This window comes from Chiloscyllium punctatum, chromosome 8, assembly GCF_047496795.1.
Source record: "Chiloscyllium punctatum isolate Juve2018m chromosome 8, sChiPun1.3, whole genome shotgun sequence".
Classification (NCBI taxonomy): domain Eukaryota; kingdom Metazoa; phylum Chordata; class Chondrichthyes; order Orectolobiformes; family Hemiscylliidae; genus Chiloscyllium; species Chiloscyllium punctatum.
This window is the reverse complement of record NC_092746.1, coordinates 120,107,918-120,125,613: the sequence shown is the minus strand read 5'-3', so window position 1 is coordinate 120,125,613 and position 17,696 is coordinate 120,107,918. Positions and strand designations below refer to the sequence as shown.

Below are 17,696 nucleotides of genomic sequence, written 5' to 3'. Positions count from 1 at the left end.
TCCCCAAAGCCTGTCCACCATCTCCAAGGCACAAGTCAGGAGTGTGATGGAGTGCTCCCCACTTGCCTGGTTAGGGGCAGCCCCAACAACACTCAAGAAGCTTGACACCATCCTGGACAAAGCAGCCCATTTGCTTGGCACCACATCCACAAGCATCCACCCCCTTCACCACCGACACTCAGTAACAGCAGTGTGTACTATCTACAAGATGCACAGCAGAAATTCACCAAAGATCCTCAGACAGCACCTTCCAAACCCATGACCACTTCCATCTAGAAGGACAAGGGTAGCAGATACACGGGAACACCACCCCCTGCAAGTTCCCTTCCAAGCCACTCACCATCCTGACTTGGAAATATATCCCCGTTCTTTCAGTGTGACTGGGTCAAAATCCTGGAATTCCCTCCCTCAGGGCATTGTGGGTCAACCCACAGCAGGTGGACTGCAGCGGTTCAAGAAGGCAGCTCACCCCCACCTTCTCAAGGGGGCAACTAAGGACGGGCAATAAATGCTGGGCCCAGCCAGCGACGCCCACCCACAAATCATTTTGTTGGAAAAATGTGGAGTTGCTGCATCCATGGTGAGGTGATGATTGAAGAAAGTGAAGACTTGCTAATGCCTTCATATATTTTGCATTTTCAGTTTTTGTTTTATTTTACGCTCCTTGGTCCCAAGTGAAATATCTGCTCTGATATCCTTGTGTTTGTGGATATGGAAGGAATCGACGTGTTCACAGTGTATCGCGTAGGCAGCGGTACCCCAGCTTTCTTGTTTCTGTGATGGTGACCGATATCTCACCATTGGATGATCATGGCTCTCGGGTTGGAAGCCAAGTATTTGACCCTTTTGAACTTTGCATGTCAGGAAGTAAAAATGTAGTTGCATTTCTATGGTACCTCTCTCTCTGCTTCAGTACATTCCAAGCACCCTCCAACCAATGGAGTTCTGTCAAAGAGTAGTCACTGCTGTAATATTGTTGCTAATCTGTGCACAGTAAGATCCCACAAACAGCAGCATGTTAACGAGCAGGGATTACCTGTCCCGATGTTATTGGCTGAGGGGGGTCAGGGCACAGGGTTGTAGGGGACTGTTCCACAGGTACTGCAGATCCTTGAACCTTCGATAGTATGGTCTCAGAGTTCAGCATCTTCACTGAAGCAGCTCATGGTCCAATTAAGAAGCTACGTTGCACGGACTTTGATATACTGAAAGGTATCACTGGGCACAGTCGCTCCCCTAAACTCAGAGCACCCACTTGAATTGTGCTGCCAAAGGGACCAAACTCTGACTTAAAGTCTCGGAGGGAGTTAACTCCCTTAAGATAGAGTCCCCATAGTCCATTTAGACCATAGGGCTGCTCTCTCAGTATAGAGAGAGAGAGAGATTACTGATGGTGAGTTAGCCTGAGGGTCGCCATGCCTCAGGCGAGGGAAGAGGTGGAGAAGGAGACTCCTTCATAGTACCTTTAGCCAGTGCAAGAGTTGAACCCACGCTGTTGATGTCACTCAGTATTACAAACCAGCCATCCAGCTAACTGTACCCTGAACTCACTGGCCTATTACAATCATGGATCCCTACAGCACGGCATCCAGCCCATCGACTCCACACCAACCCTCCGAAGAATATCCCACCCAGATATCCCTGTAACCCTACATTTCCCATGGCTAATACACCCAACCTCCACATCCCTGAACCCTATGGGCGATTCCCCAAGGTCAATCCACCCTAACCTGCACAATCTTAGACCGTGGGAGGAAACCAGAGCACCCAGAGCAAACCCATGCAGACACGGGGAGAATGTGCAAACTCCATACAGACAGTCGCCCGAGGCTAGAATCGAACCCAGGTCCCTGGCACTGTGAGCCAGCAACGCTAACCACTGAGCCATCGTGCCATGCTAAACACATTGCCAACTTAATTTCAGGACATTTTGCCCAGTGTCAAACAAGATGGCACTGAATTCTATCTGAACGTCAACATCCAGGAAAGCGTCTTGGAACAGTTTTCCAATAGGATCAGCAGAAGAGAGTGCGGTAGAAGGGTAGGGTGCAGAAGGTGTCCATTCTGCCCATCACATCTGTACTCGCCCTTTCACTGGGCCATCAAAAAGCAATTGTGTTGTGCGGCTCCCTCGCCATGGACCTGTTAATGGTTCACTCCGTCTCGGAGATAAGGCTGTGCCTATCACTGCCTGCCATGTTTGATGGCACAGTCCGTGTGCTCAGCGGGGGGACCGGTGCCAGGGTCCCATTCCGTGCGGCCTCTTCAAACTTGGCCTGTGCTGCGCTGGTTCGATGCCCCAGTTATGCCAAGCACCGCGGGATTCCCATGCGCGCCTCCGGCATTATTTCAGGAATACTGCTCTGCCGTGGGAAGCTGCATGGTCGGAGAGTGTGGCGGAGGGAGATTGAATCCTGATTTTGGGAAGAGCCACTGGATCGTGCTGTCAGGCGAAAGAGGGCTGCGGGGTTATGAGGGTTTGGGACTAAGGTGAATGCATTGCCCTTATTGGTCAAGGTGTTGAACACAAGGAGGTTATGACAGGGGCTGTGTATAACATTAGTCAGTGAAAAAATCACACGATGGCACGTTATAGTCCAACAGGTTTAGTTGAAAACACAAGCTCCTTCCAAGCACCAGAGGCTCCGAAAGCTTACGGTTTTCAAATGAACCTGTTGGACTGTAACCCAGTATCATGTGATGTTTGACTCTGCCCGCCCCAGTCTAACACTGGCACCTCCACATCATCAACATGAATTGGGCCTCAGCAGGAACACTGTGCTGACCTCTGATCGCCAGACCCGAGGGAAGGTGTGATTGCGCTGGAGGGATGGAGGACGGAGGAGATCGGCCAGGATCCTGCCTGCTACTGGAGAGACTGGGGAGGCTGGGGTCGTTTCCCACAGAGCAGAGAGGGAGCGGGGGAGTTGGGGTGGTGACTGGATCTGACTGAGGTGATAGGAAGTTCTGAGGGGCGTAGACAGAGGAGATGGGGAGAAACCTTCCCACTGAGCAGAGAGGGCCACAGTTTTAATGTAAAGAGCGTGTCAGAGATTAAAGGCGATTTGGTGGAAAATATTTTCACTTCAAGGGTAGTGGGGCTTTGTAACTCACTGCCTGATAGATGAGAGAGCCCTCAGGACATTCATGCTAAGCAAGGTAAGATTGGAATAGATGGATATTTGGCGACCAGAGCAGACACAATAACATTATCTTGCTGGTCTCTCTATGACTCTGGGTCAAAGTCCCTAACACCACTGTGGGGGAGGGAAGGGGGGCTATGGGGAGCTGTCTCTACATACCCCAGGGACTAGAGTGACTCTAGAAGACAGCTCACCATCACCTTCTCCATGGCAACTGGGAGGTGGCAACGAAATGGGGCGACATCCCACAAAAACAAGCGAAGCCAGCACAGGCTCGTCAGGCCGAATGGCCTCGCTCTGTGCCAACATAAGGGTTCTAAGAAGGGGACCGGGTCTCTCGGTGCGGGGTGGGGGGGGGATGATGGCGCTTGGTGGAGTCAGGCCTGGTGGGAGATGGGGAAGGGGTCATGGAGAGAACTGCGTTGGGAAGGGGGGAGCGGGGCAGGGTAACGTTCGGACGGAGCAAGGGTCAGGGAACCTGGCTGTTGCCATTCCTTTGGAAAATGGAATTCTGGGAGGGTTTTGCAAAGTGACCAGCACCTGGCTTTTAGCTGCAAGGGCCCCCTTCCAGGACCCAGTGATCCCAGACTGGGATCGCCACCCACTCCCCTTCCCCACATGTCCCACTCCCCTCACCCCAAACCTCTCCCCTTTCCCTCCCTCCACACCCCCATCCTGAGGGAGAAACAGGAGCCCTGCTAACTGAGCCACATGGAGTGCAGTGAGCCATTCAGTCTGTGCCCATTACCTTTGGGTTTTTTTTGTATTCACTGGCAAGATGTGGGCACCTCTCCACTTACTGTCCTTCCCCCGGACAGTTAGGGTTAGCTTTCCCTTCCCCCTAACAGTCTGATGTGCTTTTCCGCTGTGAGATGCTGTGTACTATCACCCATTGCTGAAGTTAGACATTGAGATTAAACGTGTGTGCGTGTGTGTGTATGTTGGGGGACATGTGTGTTTGTGTGTGTGTGTGGGGAGGGGGTGTGTGAGGGGGGCTATGTGTGGGGGGTGTGCAGGTACGTGTACGTGGGTATGAGAGTGTGTGTGTGAGTGTGTGTATGTGTGTGGGGGTATGAGTGTGTGTGTGGGTGTGCATGTGCCTGTGTGTGTAAGTTTGTGTCTGTGTTTCATTTTGTGTGTGTGTGTCTGTGTGTGTGTGTGTGTGTGGTGTGTGCACGCACATGTGACTGTGTGTGCAGGTACGTGTATGTGGGTATAAGAGTGTATGCCTGTGTCCGTGGCTGTGTGAGTGTGTGTGTCTGTGAGTGTGTGTGTGTATGGGTGCGAGTGTGTCTGTGTGTGTATATGTGTGTCTGTGTGAGTGTAAGTCTGTCATTGTATGTATGTGTGTGAGTGTATCTGTGTGAGTGTGTGTGTAACTGGGTGTGTGTAACTGTGTGTAAAATGCAATACTGTATTACTGACTCTTGTCGGGAAGCGCAACGTAGTTGATTTCATCTTTATTCTCTCTCTCTCTTTCTCTCTCTCTCTCTCACGCTCGTTGCCATTCATCGTGTTATTTCCTTTCCACCTTCCTCTCCCCCCTCTGGCTGATCCTATCTACCGTAAATGAACTGAATATAAACTTTGCCGTGTTTGACAGCTGTGTGCAGAAATGCTACTGTAAGCCCCAGAGAGTTAACCAGCATGTGTGCAAGATGTCAGAACTATCTACCATTACCCTGTAAGTCAAAGTGAAACCTCCCTCCCCAATGAACTGATGTCTGTTGTGACTGCATGCGTGGAATCTTTGCATCCTTTACCCCTGTGTTTCTGGAAGAAATTAATATGTACTTTTCTGTCCACTCGGGTTGTAGATAAGTAAAGACAGAGATGAGGGGAGCTATCAATCCTGGGTCAATCTTGACCCTGTCAATGAGTTTAGGATTGTGTGGGGCAGAGTCTTAAAATTTCTGAACCATCCTTTTGTCTTAACAAAGACCTGTTCAGATAAGGGAAAGATTGAGTGCCTTCGTGGTTGAATGATTGCACTAGCTAACCAATATTAGCGTAAAATCTCACCGCCAGAATGATGTATTATCTAACAACGGTATGTTCAGCTAGTCAGATTTACCTTTCAGTTTGAAATAATTGCATTTGGATGAAATTGGCTTTGTACTGCAGTTTGATTGTGAGGTTGTACACAAAGGGTCAACAGTAGAAGATCCCTTGTGTTGGGGAGAAGAGGGAAGTTGCATTTATATAGCACCTTGCGCAACCTCTGGAAATCCCCAAGTACTTCACATCCAAGGAGGTAGACATTGCTGTAAGTCATACACTAGTTCACAGTATTATCAAACAAACGGCAATGAGATAAACAGTCTGGACACGCACTCCAAGCATTGGAGAGATGGTCTTTAGAAAGTCAAGTAGATATTTGGGGGGGGGGGGGGGTTGGGTGGGTGGTGCTGAAGGCTCTGCTTGACATGTCTGAGGGCCTGTTTTCCATTTCAACCATTCTCCAAACTTGGAGACACCCTGTCAGAATGAGACAGCCTTCTCCCATCATTCCCACAGTAACTGATAGGCGAGGAAAATTAGAATTAGAATCCCTACAGTGTGGAAACAGGCCATTTGGCCCAACACATCCACACCAATCCTCCAAAGACTATCCCACCCAGACCCATTCCCCTACATCTCCCCTGACTAATGCACCTAACCTACACATCCCTGAACACTACGGGCAATTTAGCGTGGCCAATTCGACCTAACCTGCACATCTTTGGACTGTGGGAGGAAACTGGAACACCCGGAGGAAACCCACACAGACACGGGGAGAACGTGCAAACTCCACACAGACAGTCGCCCGAGGCTGAGAATCGAACCCAAGTCCCTGGTGCTAACCACTGAATTTTGTCAACAATTGACAAAGATTTCTTTGTCATGATGATCATCTTCATTCCAGATTGTTATTGAATTCAAATTCCACCGTCTGCAGTGGCAGGATTTGAACCTGGGTCCCCAGAAGATTACCTGGGTTTCTGGATTAACAATCCAGCAATGATGCTACTAGGCCACTATCTCCAGTAGGGGACAGACCCAGCGCTTCAACACCTTCATTCATGGGACATGGGTGTTGCTGGGCAGCCAATCATTGCCCATTCCTAATTGCCCTTGGAACGGGTGCAGTGTTCCATTGCTCCGTCACATCGTGGCTGAGCTGAATTTTAACCGAGTCCAACACCTTCACTTCCTAAACTTTGATGAATCCATTGATCAAGGCCATGAATATTCTAGCGAGATTGTGAGGGGATGGCTCCCCCTACTGACAGGGAGACCTGGATCAGAGACCACAGTTTAAAAGTAAAAGGTTCCCCTGTTTAAGACACAGAGGAGGAGATAACTTTTTTTTTCCCTATAATGTGCTGTGGGTCTTTGGAACTAAGTTCCTTCGAGAGCAGTGGAGACAGGGACCTCGGAAATATTGAAGGCGGAGGTCGATAGATTCATGAGGGAGTCAAAGGGGATGAGGGTGGGGAATTCTCTTCCTCAATCAAAGACACCCTTCCTGCACTCATGTCAATGTTACCGCAACAGGGGACTGGCCTCTCCTGATAACTTTGAATCTCTTGATTGAATTAAGTTTCATCTTGTGAGAAGGATCACACTCTTCAATTACTAGTTACCCAGGTCTCTTCCTCACCCAACACTGGCATAACTTCCTAATGTAATATCCCAACTAACCCTTCAGTTAGTATTTCCAATAGTGTTGTCGGTTCCCCCAGTGGACTTGAGCAAGTGTTATAGACTTCCTCATCTGCCTGCAGGATCAGGGGTGAACTGTAAGCTCTGTGTATATTTGTAGCAGTTCCTTGCCATCTCTCTCCAATCCTCCAAGCCCTTAGTTCTGAATGGCATCGCATGTACCCATTCACCATGTCTCTCTCACTTTAAAACATAGGTCTCTTGCGGTAGACACAGAGTTACCCATTTCCTGTGGATGATCAGTTTCACGGAGACCAGTATTTCACAATTATTTCATCCTTGGATTTACACACGAGCTGAGCCCAGCACCTTCCATTTTCAGGTCCATAAGGTCAATCAGGCACCCATCCTTTGGCATGGTTGCAACATCAACAGTTGCTATTGGACCCATGGAAACCAGTAACTTTAACAGCACCTCAAACAAGGCGTTAACCGATCACTGTCCTTCAGTACTCTCATTAATATCCCCTTTAACCTTCGTTATGGACCAGGTCAGACCTCCCTCCAATTATTTTAAAGGCAGTTGTGAAGTGGATATTCCGGGTGTGATGCAGCTGGTCAAACCACTCGGCTTTAAGCATAAAATAATTTATTTAAACATTACGGTTGAAACATGAACAAAATAAACCAGAATTTAGAATAACTTAACTATTGGAAAACTTAACCGACCCAATACAGTAACTATTACTAATTAACTGTTCCAATGTAGTAGTATCCCATAAACACATCCCATGGCAACAAAGTAAATTCATACACAGATTCTTACAGGCATGAGGAGCAGCATCCAGAGAGATATTTCTGAGAAAGTCAGAGGAATCCTCTACTGAAACTACCAGCTCTCCTGGGCTCTAACACCTTGTGACTGCTGCAGCTAAAACAAACTAGAAAAAGTTTGGGAGAACTGGCCACTCCCCTCCCATTAGGCAAAAGTGAGGACTGCAGGTGCTGGAGATCAGAGTCTAGATCAGAGTGGTGCTGGAAAAGCACAGCAGGTCAGGCAGCATCCGAGAAGCAAGAAAATCGACATTTCGGGCAAAAGCCCTTCCATAGTTAACCTAGACTCTTCAGCACCTCTGTCCTTACGACCTCTCTTCAAAATAACCTTCTTAAAGTGACAGCATTGTCACACCTTTAAATGAGAGTCCAGTGTTCAGCCAATGATGGTTGTCAGTAAATGCATCCTCAGCCCGAATCAGCAAAGTTTTCCTATTTGTCGAAGCAGTTACCCCATTCTGTAACATCCCTTCTCTTTCTCGTTGCGATTGCACAACATCGTACAAACATCTGGCTCTTTTACATCAACATCTTTACAAATCAGACACGATAAAATAACCCCTCGCGCAATAGTTAAAATATGTGTCATACTTCGATAGTTTGGAATATCAGTGCCTGAATTCCTAAAGGCATTCCCCAAACTCATGTCTGGCACCTTCTTCCCTTTTCTTTGAATGAGCCCACTTTGACATTCCAGTTTATGGTTTTGCTGTTTGGGAATTGTCTATTTCTGAGCATGGATGTGGTAGTGCTCCAACACTGGGGAAGTATCATGTCCAAACCTTTCAATGTACTTTTGTAACTGACGCCCCAGTTAACATGTCCCTCATCTCACGAGGTGAAGTGAGATGTTGTTCAACTGGTAGGGCAGGAGAGTTCATGTCCGATGCACAAATTCCTTTGCTAACTCAGTGACATGGAACTCCAGTGTCCCAAAGTAGGAGGCTCGAGTAGTTATCAAAGTGTAGCTTCTACCCCACTGCTCCCGCTACAGTGACTCCTCACCTGAAGTTGTGGTTACCTTCCTGAAAATATCAACTTGAATTGAAATACTTTTAAACAAATGGCTTTCAGTGAAACAACTTTATGTGAAGCATGATTTCCCATAGAAGTCAGTGTTAAATCCAAAGTTAGGTTCCTGCAGACACGTTCTGCTTTGGAAGAAAACAATATATTGGTTGAAATATTGCAAGACTGAACACCATGCGTGCAGTGCTGTATATTTCCAGCTGGAATAACTTTCAAAATAAAACAAACCATGAAATATATAAGAAGTACCATGCAATTTGATATTTCAGGACCTTTCGTATAACTTTTAAACAGTATTAAGTTGAAATGATGCATGTTCTGAAATTTCTACATTCATAATTAAAATGACCTTTAAAACAAAATAAATTTAAAAATACAGAGTCACAATATAAACATTGCTGCAATAAAAGTTGAAATTAAGTTTTCCTGATAAAGTCTGTACTTAATGGCAGAGGTTTGTTAATGCAGGCACAAATACCTACAACAATTAATGTATCAACTTTATTTGAAAGGAAAAGAGACCTGTCTCAGGTTAACTATAAGACAGTTAGCATGATGTCTGTTATTGAGAAGAGGTTAGTGTCTATTATAAAAGCTGTATTATCAGAATACTTTAGAAGCATGTACCACGATCAAGAATGGCTTCTTGAAGGTGAAAAATCATGCCTGACAAATTTACTCAAATTCCTTGAGGATATAACAAGCAGGATAGATAAAGTGGAAGCAGTGAAAGTAATATATTTGGGTTTTCAGAAGGTGTTTGACATGGTGTCACACATTAGGCTACTGAGTAAGATAAGCACTCACAGGGTTGGAGTTAGTACATTGGCATGGATAGAGGATTGGTTAACTAATAGAAAGCAGAGGGTTAGGACGTGGAAGGCATTGTCAGGATGGCAACTGGTGGAGCAGCACAGAGATCGGTGCTGGGGCACAATTATTAACAATATACGTTAATGTCTTGGATGAGGAAAGTGAGTGTGCTATCAACACATTTGTGGATGATACAGACATAGATGGGAAGGCAAGTGGTGAGGATGACCCAAAGAGTCTGCAGAAGGATATGGACAGATGGGCACAAACTTGGCAGATGGCACATAATGTGGGAAAATGTGAGGTCACGAATGCTGGCTGGAAGAACAGAGGAGGTGAATATTATTCAAACGGGGAAAAACTACAGAATGCAACAGGATTTGGGAGTTTTTGTCTATGAATCTCAAAAAATAGCAAGCGTCCAAGGTCAGCAGGTAACAGGGAAGGCAAATGGAATACTGACCTTTATTTTAAAGAGAATGGAGTATACAAGTTAGGGAGGTTTTTGCTGAAACTGTACAAAGCACTAGTCAGAGCACAGTTGGAATACAGTGGATGGTTATCCTGGGAAAGATGTCTTGGCATTGGCGACAGTGCTGAGAAGGTACTCCCACCACACCCCAGGAATAGAGGGAGTGACTTACAATCCTCATATTCTTTCTCTCAGAGTCTTTGGAATTCCCTTCCTCGAAGGACAATGGATGCAGAATCTTTAAATATGTTGAAGGCAGAGGGGGATGGACTTTGGATCACCGAGGGGATAGACGATTTTCAGGCATATACAGCGATGGTGAATTGAAGTTAAAAACATCCATGATCTTATTGATTGATGGAACAGGCTCAAAGGGCTGAGTGGCCTCGTTTTATTCCTTATTCATATGAGAGGTAGAAAAGTTGGTCAAGTACTCGTTGGAGTTTAGAGGAATGAGAGGAGACTTCATTGAAACACACAAGATCCTTAGGAGACGTGACAGGGTAGATGTGGAGAGGTTGTTTCCCCTTGTGGGAGAGTCTGGGACTAGAAAGGGCAATCTCAGAATGAGACGGGTCACCCATTTAAGACAGAGATGAGGAGGAATTTCTTCTCTCAGAGGGGTGTGAATCTGTGTGATCCTTTTCCACAGAGAAATGTCGTGTTTGGGTTGTTAAGCATATTTAGGACTGAGATAGAGAGATCTTTCATGGCTAAGGGCATCAAGAGTTAAACAAAGACAACAAAGACAATTTACAGCCCAGGAACAGGCCCTTCGGCCCTCCAAGCCTGAGCCGATCCAAATCCACTGTCTAAACCTGTCGGTCAATTGCTAAGGATCTGTGTCCCTCTGCTCCCCACCTACTCGTGCATCTGTCCAGACCAACCTTGTATGTTGTGGGGAAAGGGCAGGTAAGTGGAGTTGAGCCCTGGGGCAGGTGGTTGGTAATATCGTTGGATGAGTAATCCAAAAGCCCAAGTCAATGTACTGCTTCTCATGTGTTCGAATCCCATCATGGTGGAAATTTAGATACAAAACATCTGAAATAAAATGTTGGCTTAATGTTGACTGAGTAACCACTTAGCAACTGGGTAAAAACCTATCTGGTTCACTAATGTCCTTAGGGAAGGAAATTTGCCACTCATACCTAGGCTGGCCTACATGCGAATCCAGACCCACAGCAATTTGGTTGAATCTTAACAGCCATTTGGGCAACTAGGGAAATGCTATAAATGCAGGCCCAGCCAGTGACACCCACATTCTCATCTACCAACATCTAGCAAAGTAAAACAAAAGGATGATCAAATCAGCCATGATCTCATTGAATGGTGGAGCAGACTCGATGGCCTGAATGGCCGACGTCTGCTCCTAGTGTTACGGTCTGCCGCCCAGGGGGAGCTGAGCACTCCAGTACACCTTCAGTATGGAAGCCAAGAGAGAGGCCCGTGGTGGAGGTTTCAAAGGTAAGGACAGAGTTTGGGAACAGGAGCCAAGGTGGGGCAGGTGGTGATGAGGAAGGGAGGTCAGGAGCGGAAGATGGAGTAAGGTGGGAGGTGAGGATTGTAGGTGTGGGGGGGGGGGGGGGGAAAGGAAGCTGTTGAAAACTGAGAGCTACATTGGACACACTTGCAGCTCCTGCTGATGTGTTGCTCTTCTTTCTTGCAATTGTATTCGTTTTGACTGCCTCAGGTTCCAAAGAGCTCGTGAACCGGCGAAGGCAGCATGTTGCTGTCTGCATTCCGTGGAAACAGGCAGCAGGGGTAGGCCGTTCAGCCTGTTGAGCCTTCTCCACCATTCGGTATGATCATGGCTGATCCTCCATCTTGAAACCAGGTTCCAACATTCCCCCTTTACCCTTTTCAAATACGTCCTTTTTTTGTTCATGAATATGTTCAGTGACTTGGTCTCCACAGCCTCCTGTGGTCGAGAATTCTGCAGGGCCACTCCCCTCTGAGTGCAGAAATCTTTCCTCATCTCAGTGCTGAATGGTCTACCCTTTGTCCTGAAACTCCAGCCCCTGGTTCGAGACTCCACCCCCCACCCCCCTCCACCCCAAAGGAAACATCAGGGGAACCAGAGGTTCCTTCTCATTCCCCTGAATATAGGCCCAGCTGAACCATAGAATCACACAGTACAGAAGAGGCCCTTCAGCCCATCGAGTCTCGACCTCTCTCTTCGTGTGACAGAACTGTCACCGCAGGAGTCTACTTGATGAATGCTTGCTGCAGTCTGGCTATGGCAAGGAGATATGGAGAGCAAAACTGGATGACTACACCAGGCATGGCTCTGGACAAGTGCAGCAAGACATCCCAGCTACTGTATTCAAACCCTCTTGCTATGAAGGCCAACAGACCATTCACCATCTGCACTGCCTGCTGCACCTGCATTCTGACCTTCAGCGACCATTGTAACAGCACAGCAAGGTCCCTTTGTGGTACATCAGCTGCTCCCAATCTATCATCATTTAAACAATCTGCTGTGTTTCTTTTTTTCTAAATGAAGTACATTCATTCCTTAGCTATTAACCATTGCCTATTCACTGACACCCCCTATAATGACATTATACGATCTCTTGTAGCCAACACATTCCTCAAGAATTCATAGTTTCCTTTGCTTAGAGTTTGGAACCTAGTTTGGGATTAGTCCTAGTCACTTGCCATTCCAGTGATGAATTCTATCACGTTATGGTCACTTTTCCCTACACAGACCTCTCATAAGAAAATAACTAACACCTCACTGCACCAAACCAAATCTAGGATTGCCCATTTCTGGGTTGGTTCCTTAACTTGCTCGTCTAAAACACTACCTTGTACACACTCCAAGAATTCACCTTTCACAGTAAGGCTTGGCCAGCCCAGATGTTTGTTAAAATCACCAGTGATCACTGTAGTACCCATGTTTGTGCATCTCTAATTTCCTGTTTAACACCATCCCGTACCTAACCACTACCGTTTGGAGACCTGTACACAAGTTCCACTTGTGTCTTTGACTGCTTTGTTGCTTCTTAGCTCCACGCAGAGTATTACCACGCTGAGATTTCTGGGAAGCTATCTTTTCACTATAGCATTGATTTAATCTTTCACAAACAATGGCACTCTATCTCCTTTTCAATTTTGCTTGTCTTCCCTAAAGACTGAAGGCCCCTTCAGCTCCCAGTCTTGATCACCTTGCAGCCATGTCTCCGTAATTGCAATTATATTGGATTTGTTCACAGCTATACCCACGCTGTTAATTCATCCGCCTTGCTGTAACTGCTCTGTGTATTCAGATATGATAAAATTAGACTTGTCTTTTTTGACATATTTGCACTTTCATTTTTGTATTCCAGCTCTATTAACTGCTGACTTTCGTTTCCTCTGCCTTCCTCTGGTGGATTCGATATTTCTAGAATCATAGAACTTCAGAGAACAGGAGGAGGCCATTTGACCCATCGTGTCCATACCGGTTCCTGAAAGAGCTCCCCAGCTTGTCCCACAATCCAACTCTATCTCTGTCATCTTCATCCCTTTCAAATATTGATCCAGCTCTCTTTTGAACCCTCCTCTGTAATCCACCTCCACCACTCTCCCAGGCAGCTCATTCCAAATCCCAACAAATCTCTGAGTAAAGAAATTTCTCCTCATCTCACTCCCAGCTCTCTTGCTGACAATCCTGTAATTGGGTCCCCTAGTTACTAACATACCAACTAGTGGAAACAGATTATCCTCCTTTGCCCTGTCTGAAATGTTCATTATTTTGAATACCTCAGTCAGGTCATTGTGTAATCTTCTCTGCTCCAAGTAGAATCAGCCCAATCTCCCCAATCTCTCCTTGTATCTAAAATCCCTAATTCCTGGTATCATTCTAGTCAATCTCCTTTGAACCCTCTCCAGGACTTTAATATCCTTCCTTAAATAAATTGCTGGGAACCCAGCACAATACTCCAAATGTGGTCCCTCCAATGATTTGTAAGGGTGGAGCATCACTTCCTTGCCTCTATGTCTAAACACAAGGATTCCTTAAGCTGCTTTAACAACTGTTTCAACTTGCCTAATCACCTTCAGAGAATCATGCACATGAACCCCAAAGTCCCTCTGCTGCTGTCCTCCCCTCAAAGTTGGACCATTGAGCCTGTATCATCTCTCTCTATGTTCCATCTACCAAAATGCTTTACCCATCAGTTCTCTGCATTGAAATTAATCTGACAGGCATCTCCCCACTTGGCCAACTGGTCAATGTCCCTCTGAAATCACTCAGCATCATCCTCACAACTCACTACTCTCTCTCTAGCTCCGTACCATCTGTAAATTCAGCCATTTTACCCTCAACCCCCATCTCCAAATCATTTATATACATCAGAAATAGTATGGTCCCAACACCGATCCCTGGTGCACTTTCAACTTGTCTCTAATCTAAGAAATGTCTGTCTGTACCTACCCTGTTTCCAATCTTTTAGACGACTTCTAATCCATGCGACCAAAAAACTCAACAATTCCAAACATTTCTAATTTGCTAACCAACCTGCAATGTGACACGATATCAAATGCTTTCTGAAAGTCCGAATATACAACATCCACAGCTCAACCCTCATCCACTGCCTGTGTCACGTTACCAGGGAACTCAATTAAAGTTGTCAGATATAACCTGCCCTTGACAAAGCCGTGTTGACCATTCAGTATGACCTTATTTTTCTCTGGGTGTTCACACATCTTATCCCATGCGATGGCATCCATCACATCTCTCACCGTTCCTGTCTAACTGATAGATCGATCAGTTCCTGGGTTTTCCTTCGCCCCTTTCTGAAACAATGGTGTCACACTTGCCATTCTCCAGGCCCCTGGGGCTAGTGCTGTATTCAGGGAGGCTTGGGAGATCTTCTGTCAACAGCTCTACGGTTTGTTCCATTAACTCCCTCAGGAATCTGGGATGCATCCCATCTGGACCTGGCACCTTTTCTATCTGGAGTGCTGCCAGCCTTTTTAGCACCTCCTTTATCTATCACCGTTATCTGTTCTTTGTTTCAGTGAGCAGCTTACCTACTTTTTCCTTATGAGCCCCACTCTACCCTTCACTAACCTTTCACCATGAATGTGTTTGAAGAGCATCTTGCTATTTGTTTCAGTGGAACCTGCCATCATTTCCTTAGACTTTCTCTTTGCCTTCCTTATTCTCACCTTAGGCTCTCTCCTGCAATTAGATTAGATTAGATTCCCTGCAGTGTGGAAACAGGCCCTTCGGCCCTACAAGACCACACCGACCCTCCGAAGCATAAACCACCCAAACCCATTTCCCTCCCACTAATGCACTGAACACTATGGGTAATTTAGCATGGCCAATTCACCTGACCTGCACATCTTTGGAATGTAGGAGGAAACCCACGCAGACACGGGGAGAATGTGCGAACTCCACACAGACAGTCACCCGAGGCTGGAATTGAACCTGGGACCCTGGTGCTGTGAGGCAGCAGTGCTAACCACTGAGCAGCTGAGGATACGCTTCCTGATATCTATTGTGATTAATATGCACTCTCTTCATCTTTCCTTTGAAATTCTTCCATTCTCCATTTACTGTTTTATCCACCAAACTGTGTTTCCATTCAACGTGCTCCACCTCAACTTTGAGACCACTAAAATCTACCCGTTTCCGGTCTGGCATCTTAACCATTGATTGATTTTTATAAATCCTTTTCCCACTTAATATTGAACCTTATTGCGTTATGATCGCTATTTCCCACATGCTCCCCCTGACTCTGACATTCCCCACTTGTCCTGCCTCATTTTCAAGGATCAGATCCAGCACAGCTTCCTCTCTAGTCGGAGTGAAAATATACTGTTTCAGAAAGTCCTCCAGCACACGTTTCTCCCCTTTTATGCTCCACACTCTAATGGTTTCCCAGTCTCCAGGAACTGAAATCCCCAAATATCACAGCCCACTTTAGTCCTGCACATTTACATCATCTGTCTTCAAGTGGTCTCCACTTCCCACTCTATGGAGATCAACAGAAAGACCCAACATGGTCACTGCTCCCTTTCTGTTTCTCACCTCTAGCCGCGTAGATTCTAATTTAGGAACTGCATTTCGTTCAGGGGCAAGGATGTAATCTTTGACCAACACTGCTACACCTCCTCCCCTTTAATCCACCCTGTTTCCACTAAAAACTTTATAACCCAGTTATTAAGCCAAATAAAAACCAAAAGAACTGTCGATGCTGAAAATCCTAGAATCCCTACAGTGTGGAAACAGGCCAGTTGGCCCAACAAGTCCACACCAACCATCTGACTCACCCAAACCTATTCCCCCGTCACTCGACATTTACACATTGACTGTGGGAGAGGAAACCAGAGCAAGCCCACGCAGACACCGGGAGAATATGCAGTCACCTGAGGCTGGAATCGAACCCAGGTCCACGTGAGGCAGCAGTGCTAACCACTGTGCTAGTGTGCTGCCCCATGTTACTGCACCCGAAACATTAACACTGACTTCTTTCCACAGGTGCTGCCAGACCTGCTGAGCTTTACCAGCAGTTTCTGTTTTTTGTTAAACATTCAGTCCTGTTCTGGCCTGAGCCATGTTTCTGTCAATGTTACTGTGTCACATCCCCCTTGAACAATTTCGGCTTCCAGTTTGCCAGTTTTATTCACTATACTCTGTGCATTTATATATACAATTTTACCCTGCCCTGATCTCTTTCTTGTCTGTTGGAAGGTGAGCATTTCTTTGTTCACCATCAGCACTCCAGCCTACCCTCCCTCCCTCCTTTTTCCCTGTTCCCACCTTCCCTATTTTGCCATCAATGCTTGTTGACACTGGGTCCTCCGGAATCCCGTTCCCGATTGTGGTGAGCAAACTGATTTCTCCCAGAATCTTCCTCAGTCGCTTCCTACAACCATTCCCTCGTTCTTATTTATATTTGCTGTCTCTCATCTCCACCCCTGATGAAGGGCTCCTGCCCGAAACGTCGATTTTCCTGCTCCTCGGATGCTGCCTGACCTGCTGTGCTTTTCCAGCACCACTCTGACCTTGACTCCAACCTTGTCTTCCCCACTCTTCTAACCCATCCCCCCCACCTAGGTTCCCATCCCCCCTGTCCCTCCAGTTTAAACCCTCTTCCCACTGGACTAGTGTATGCCCCCATAAGGTTATTGGTCCAATTGGAGAATATCAGAGCAGGAGGAAATAGTGATCATAACCCAACCTTCCCGTCGCCAGCAATTTTAACGCAGCGCCCCACTCACATGCCCCACGTGTCTGTCCCTGGCATGCTGCAGTGCTCCAGTCAATCCCAGCACAAACTAGAGGAATGTCATCTTTGATTCACTGGAATGTTGCAGGATGCCGAGGACAGGCATGTGGGGCATGCCAACAGGGCATGGGCAGCCAATAAATGGGCACCCCACTCCCTGCAAGCTCCCCTCCGAGACACTCACCATCCTGACTTGGAAATATATCGCCATCCCTTCACAGTCGCTGGGTCAAAATCCTGGAATTCCCTCCCTAGGCGCATTGCGGGCGGACTTACACCAGTTGGACTGCAGCGGTTCAAGGAGATAGCTCTACTGCTCAATGTTAACTTGAGATGGACAAGAGAGGCTGGCCTAGCCAACAATGCCCAGGTGCCGACACTGAAGGGAACCTTTCCAGAATCCTGTACCTTGTCTCCCACTTGCCACTTTTCCATCGGCCTGAGCTCAGCGTAAACTCTGTTGTTATGTTTGAACTCACCGATATCCTTTCTGCCATCATTCCTATGTTCCCAACCGGTCTGGAAATACTTCAGTTT

The 17,696-nt window shown here is 46.7% G+C and overlaps 1 protein-coding gene across 3 annotated transcripts in view; it reads left to right on the top strand.

Moving 5' to 3' along the window:
• LOC140480854 (pituitary adenylate cyclase-activating polypeptide type I receptor-like) overlaps nucleotides 1-17,696 on the top strand; it is a 280,791-nt gene that overhangs the window by 243,182 nt on the left and 19,913 nt on the right. For 2 of the 3 annotated variants that reach the window (XM_072576360.1, XM_072576362.1), the window contains exon 13: nucleotides 4,747-4,827. The exons of the other annotated variant lie outside the window; for it this stretch is intronic. In XM_072576360.1, coding sequence (XP_072432461.1) covers nucleotides 4,747-4,827 — 81 coding nt within the window. The remainder of the gene's footprint in view (nucleotides 1-4,746; nucleotides 4,828-17,696) is intronic. 3 annotated transcript variants of the gene reach the window in all.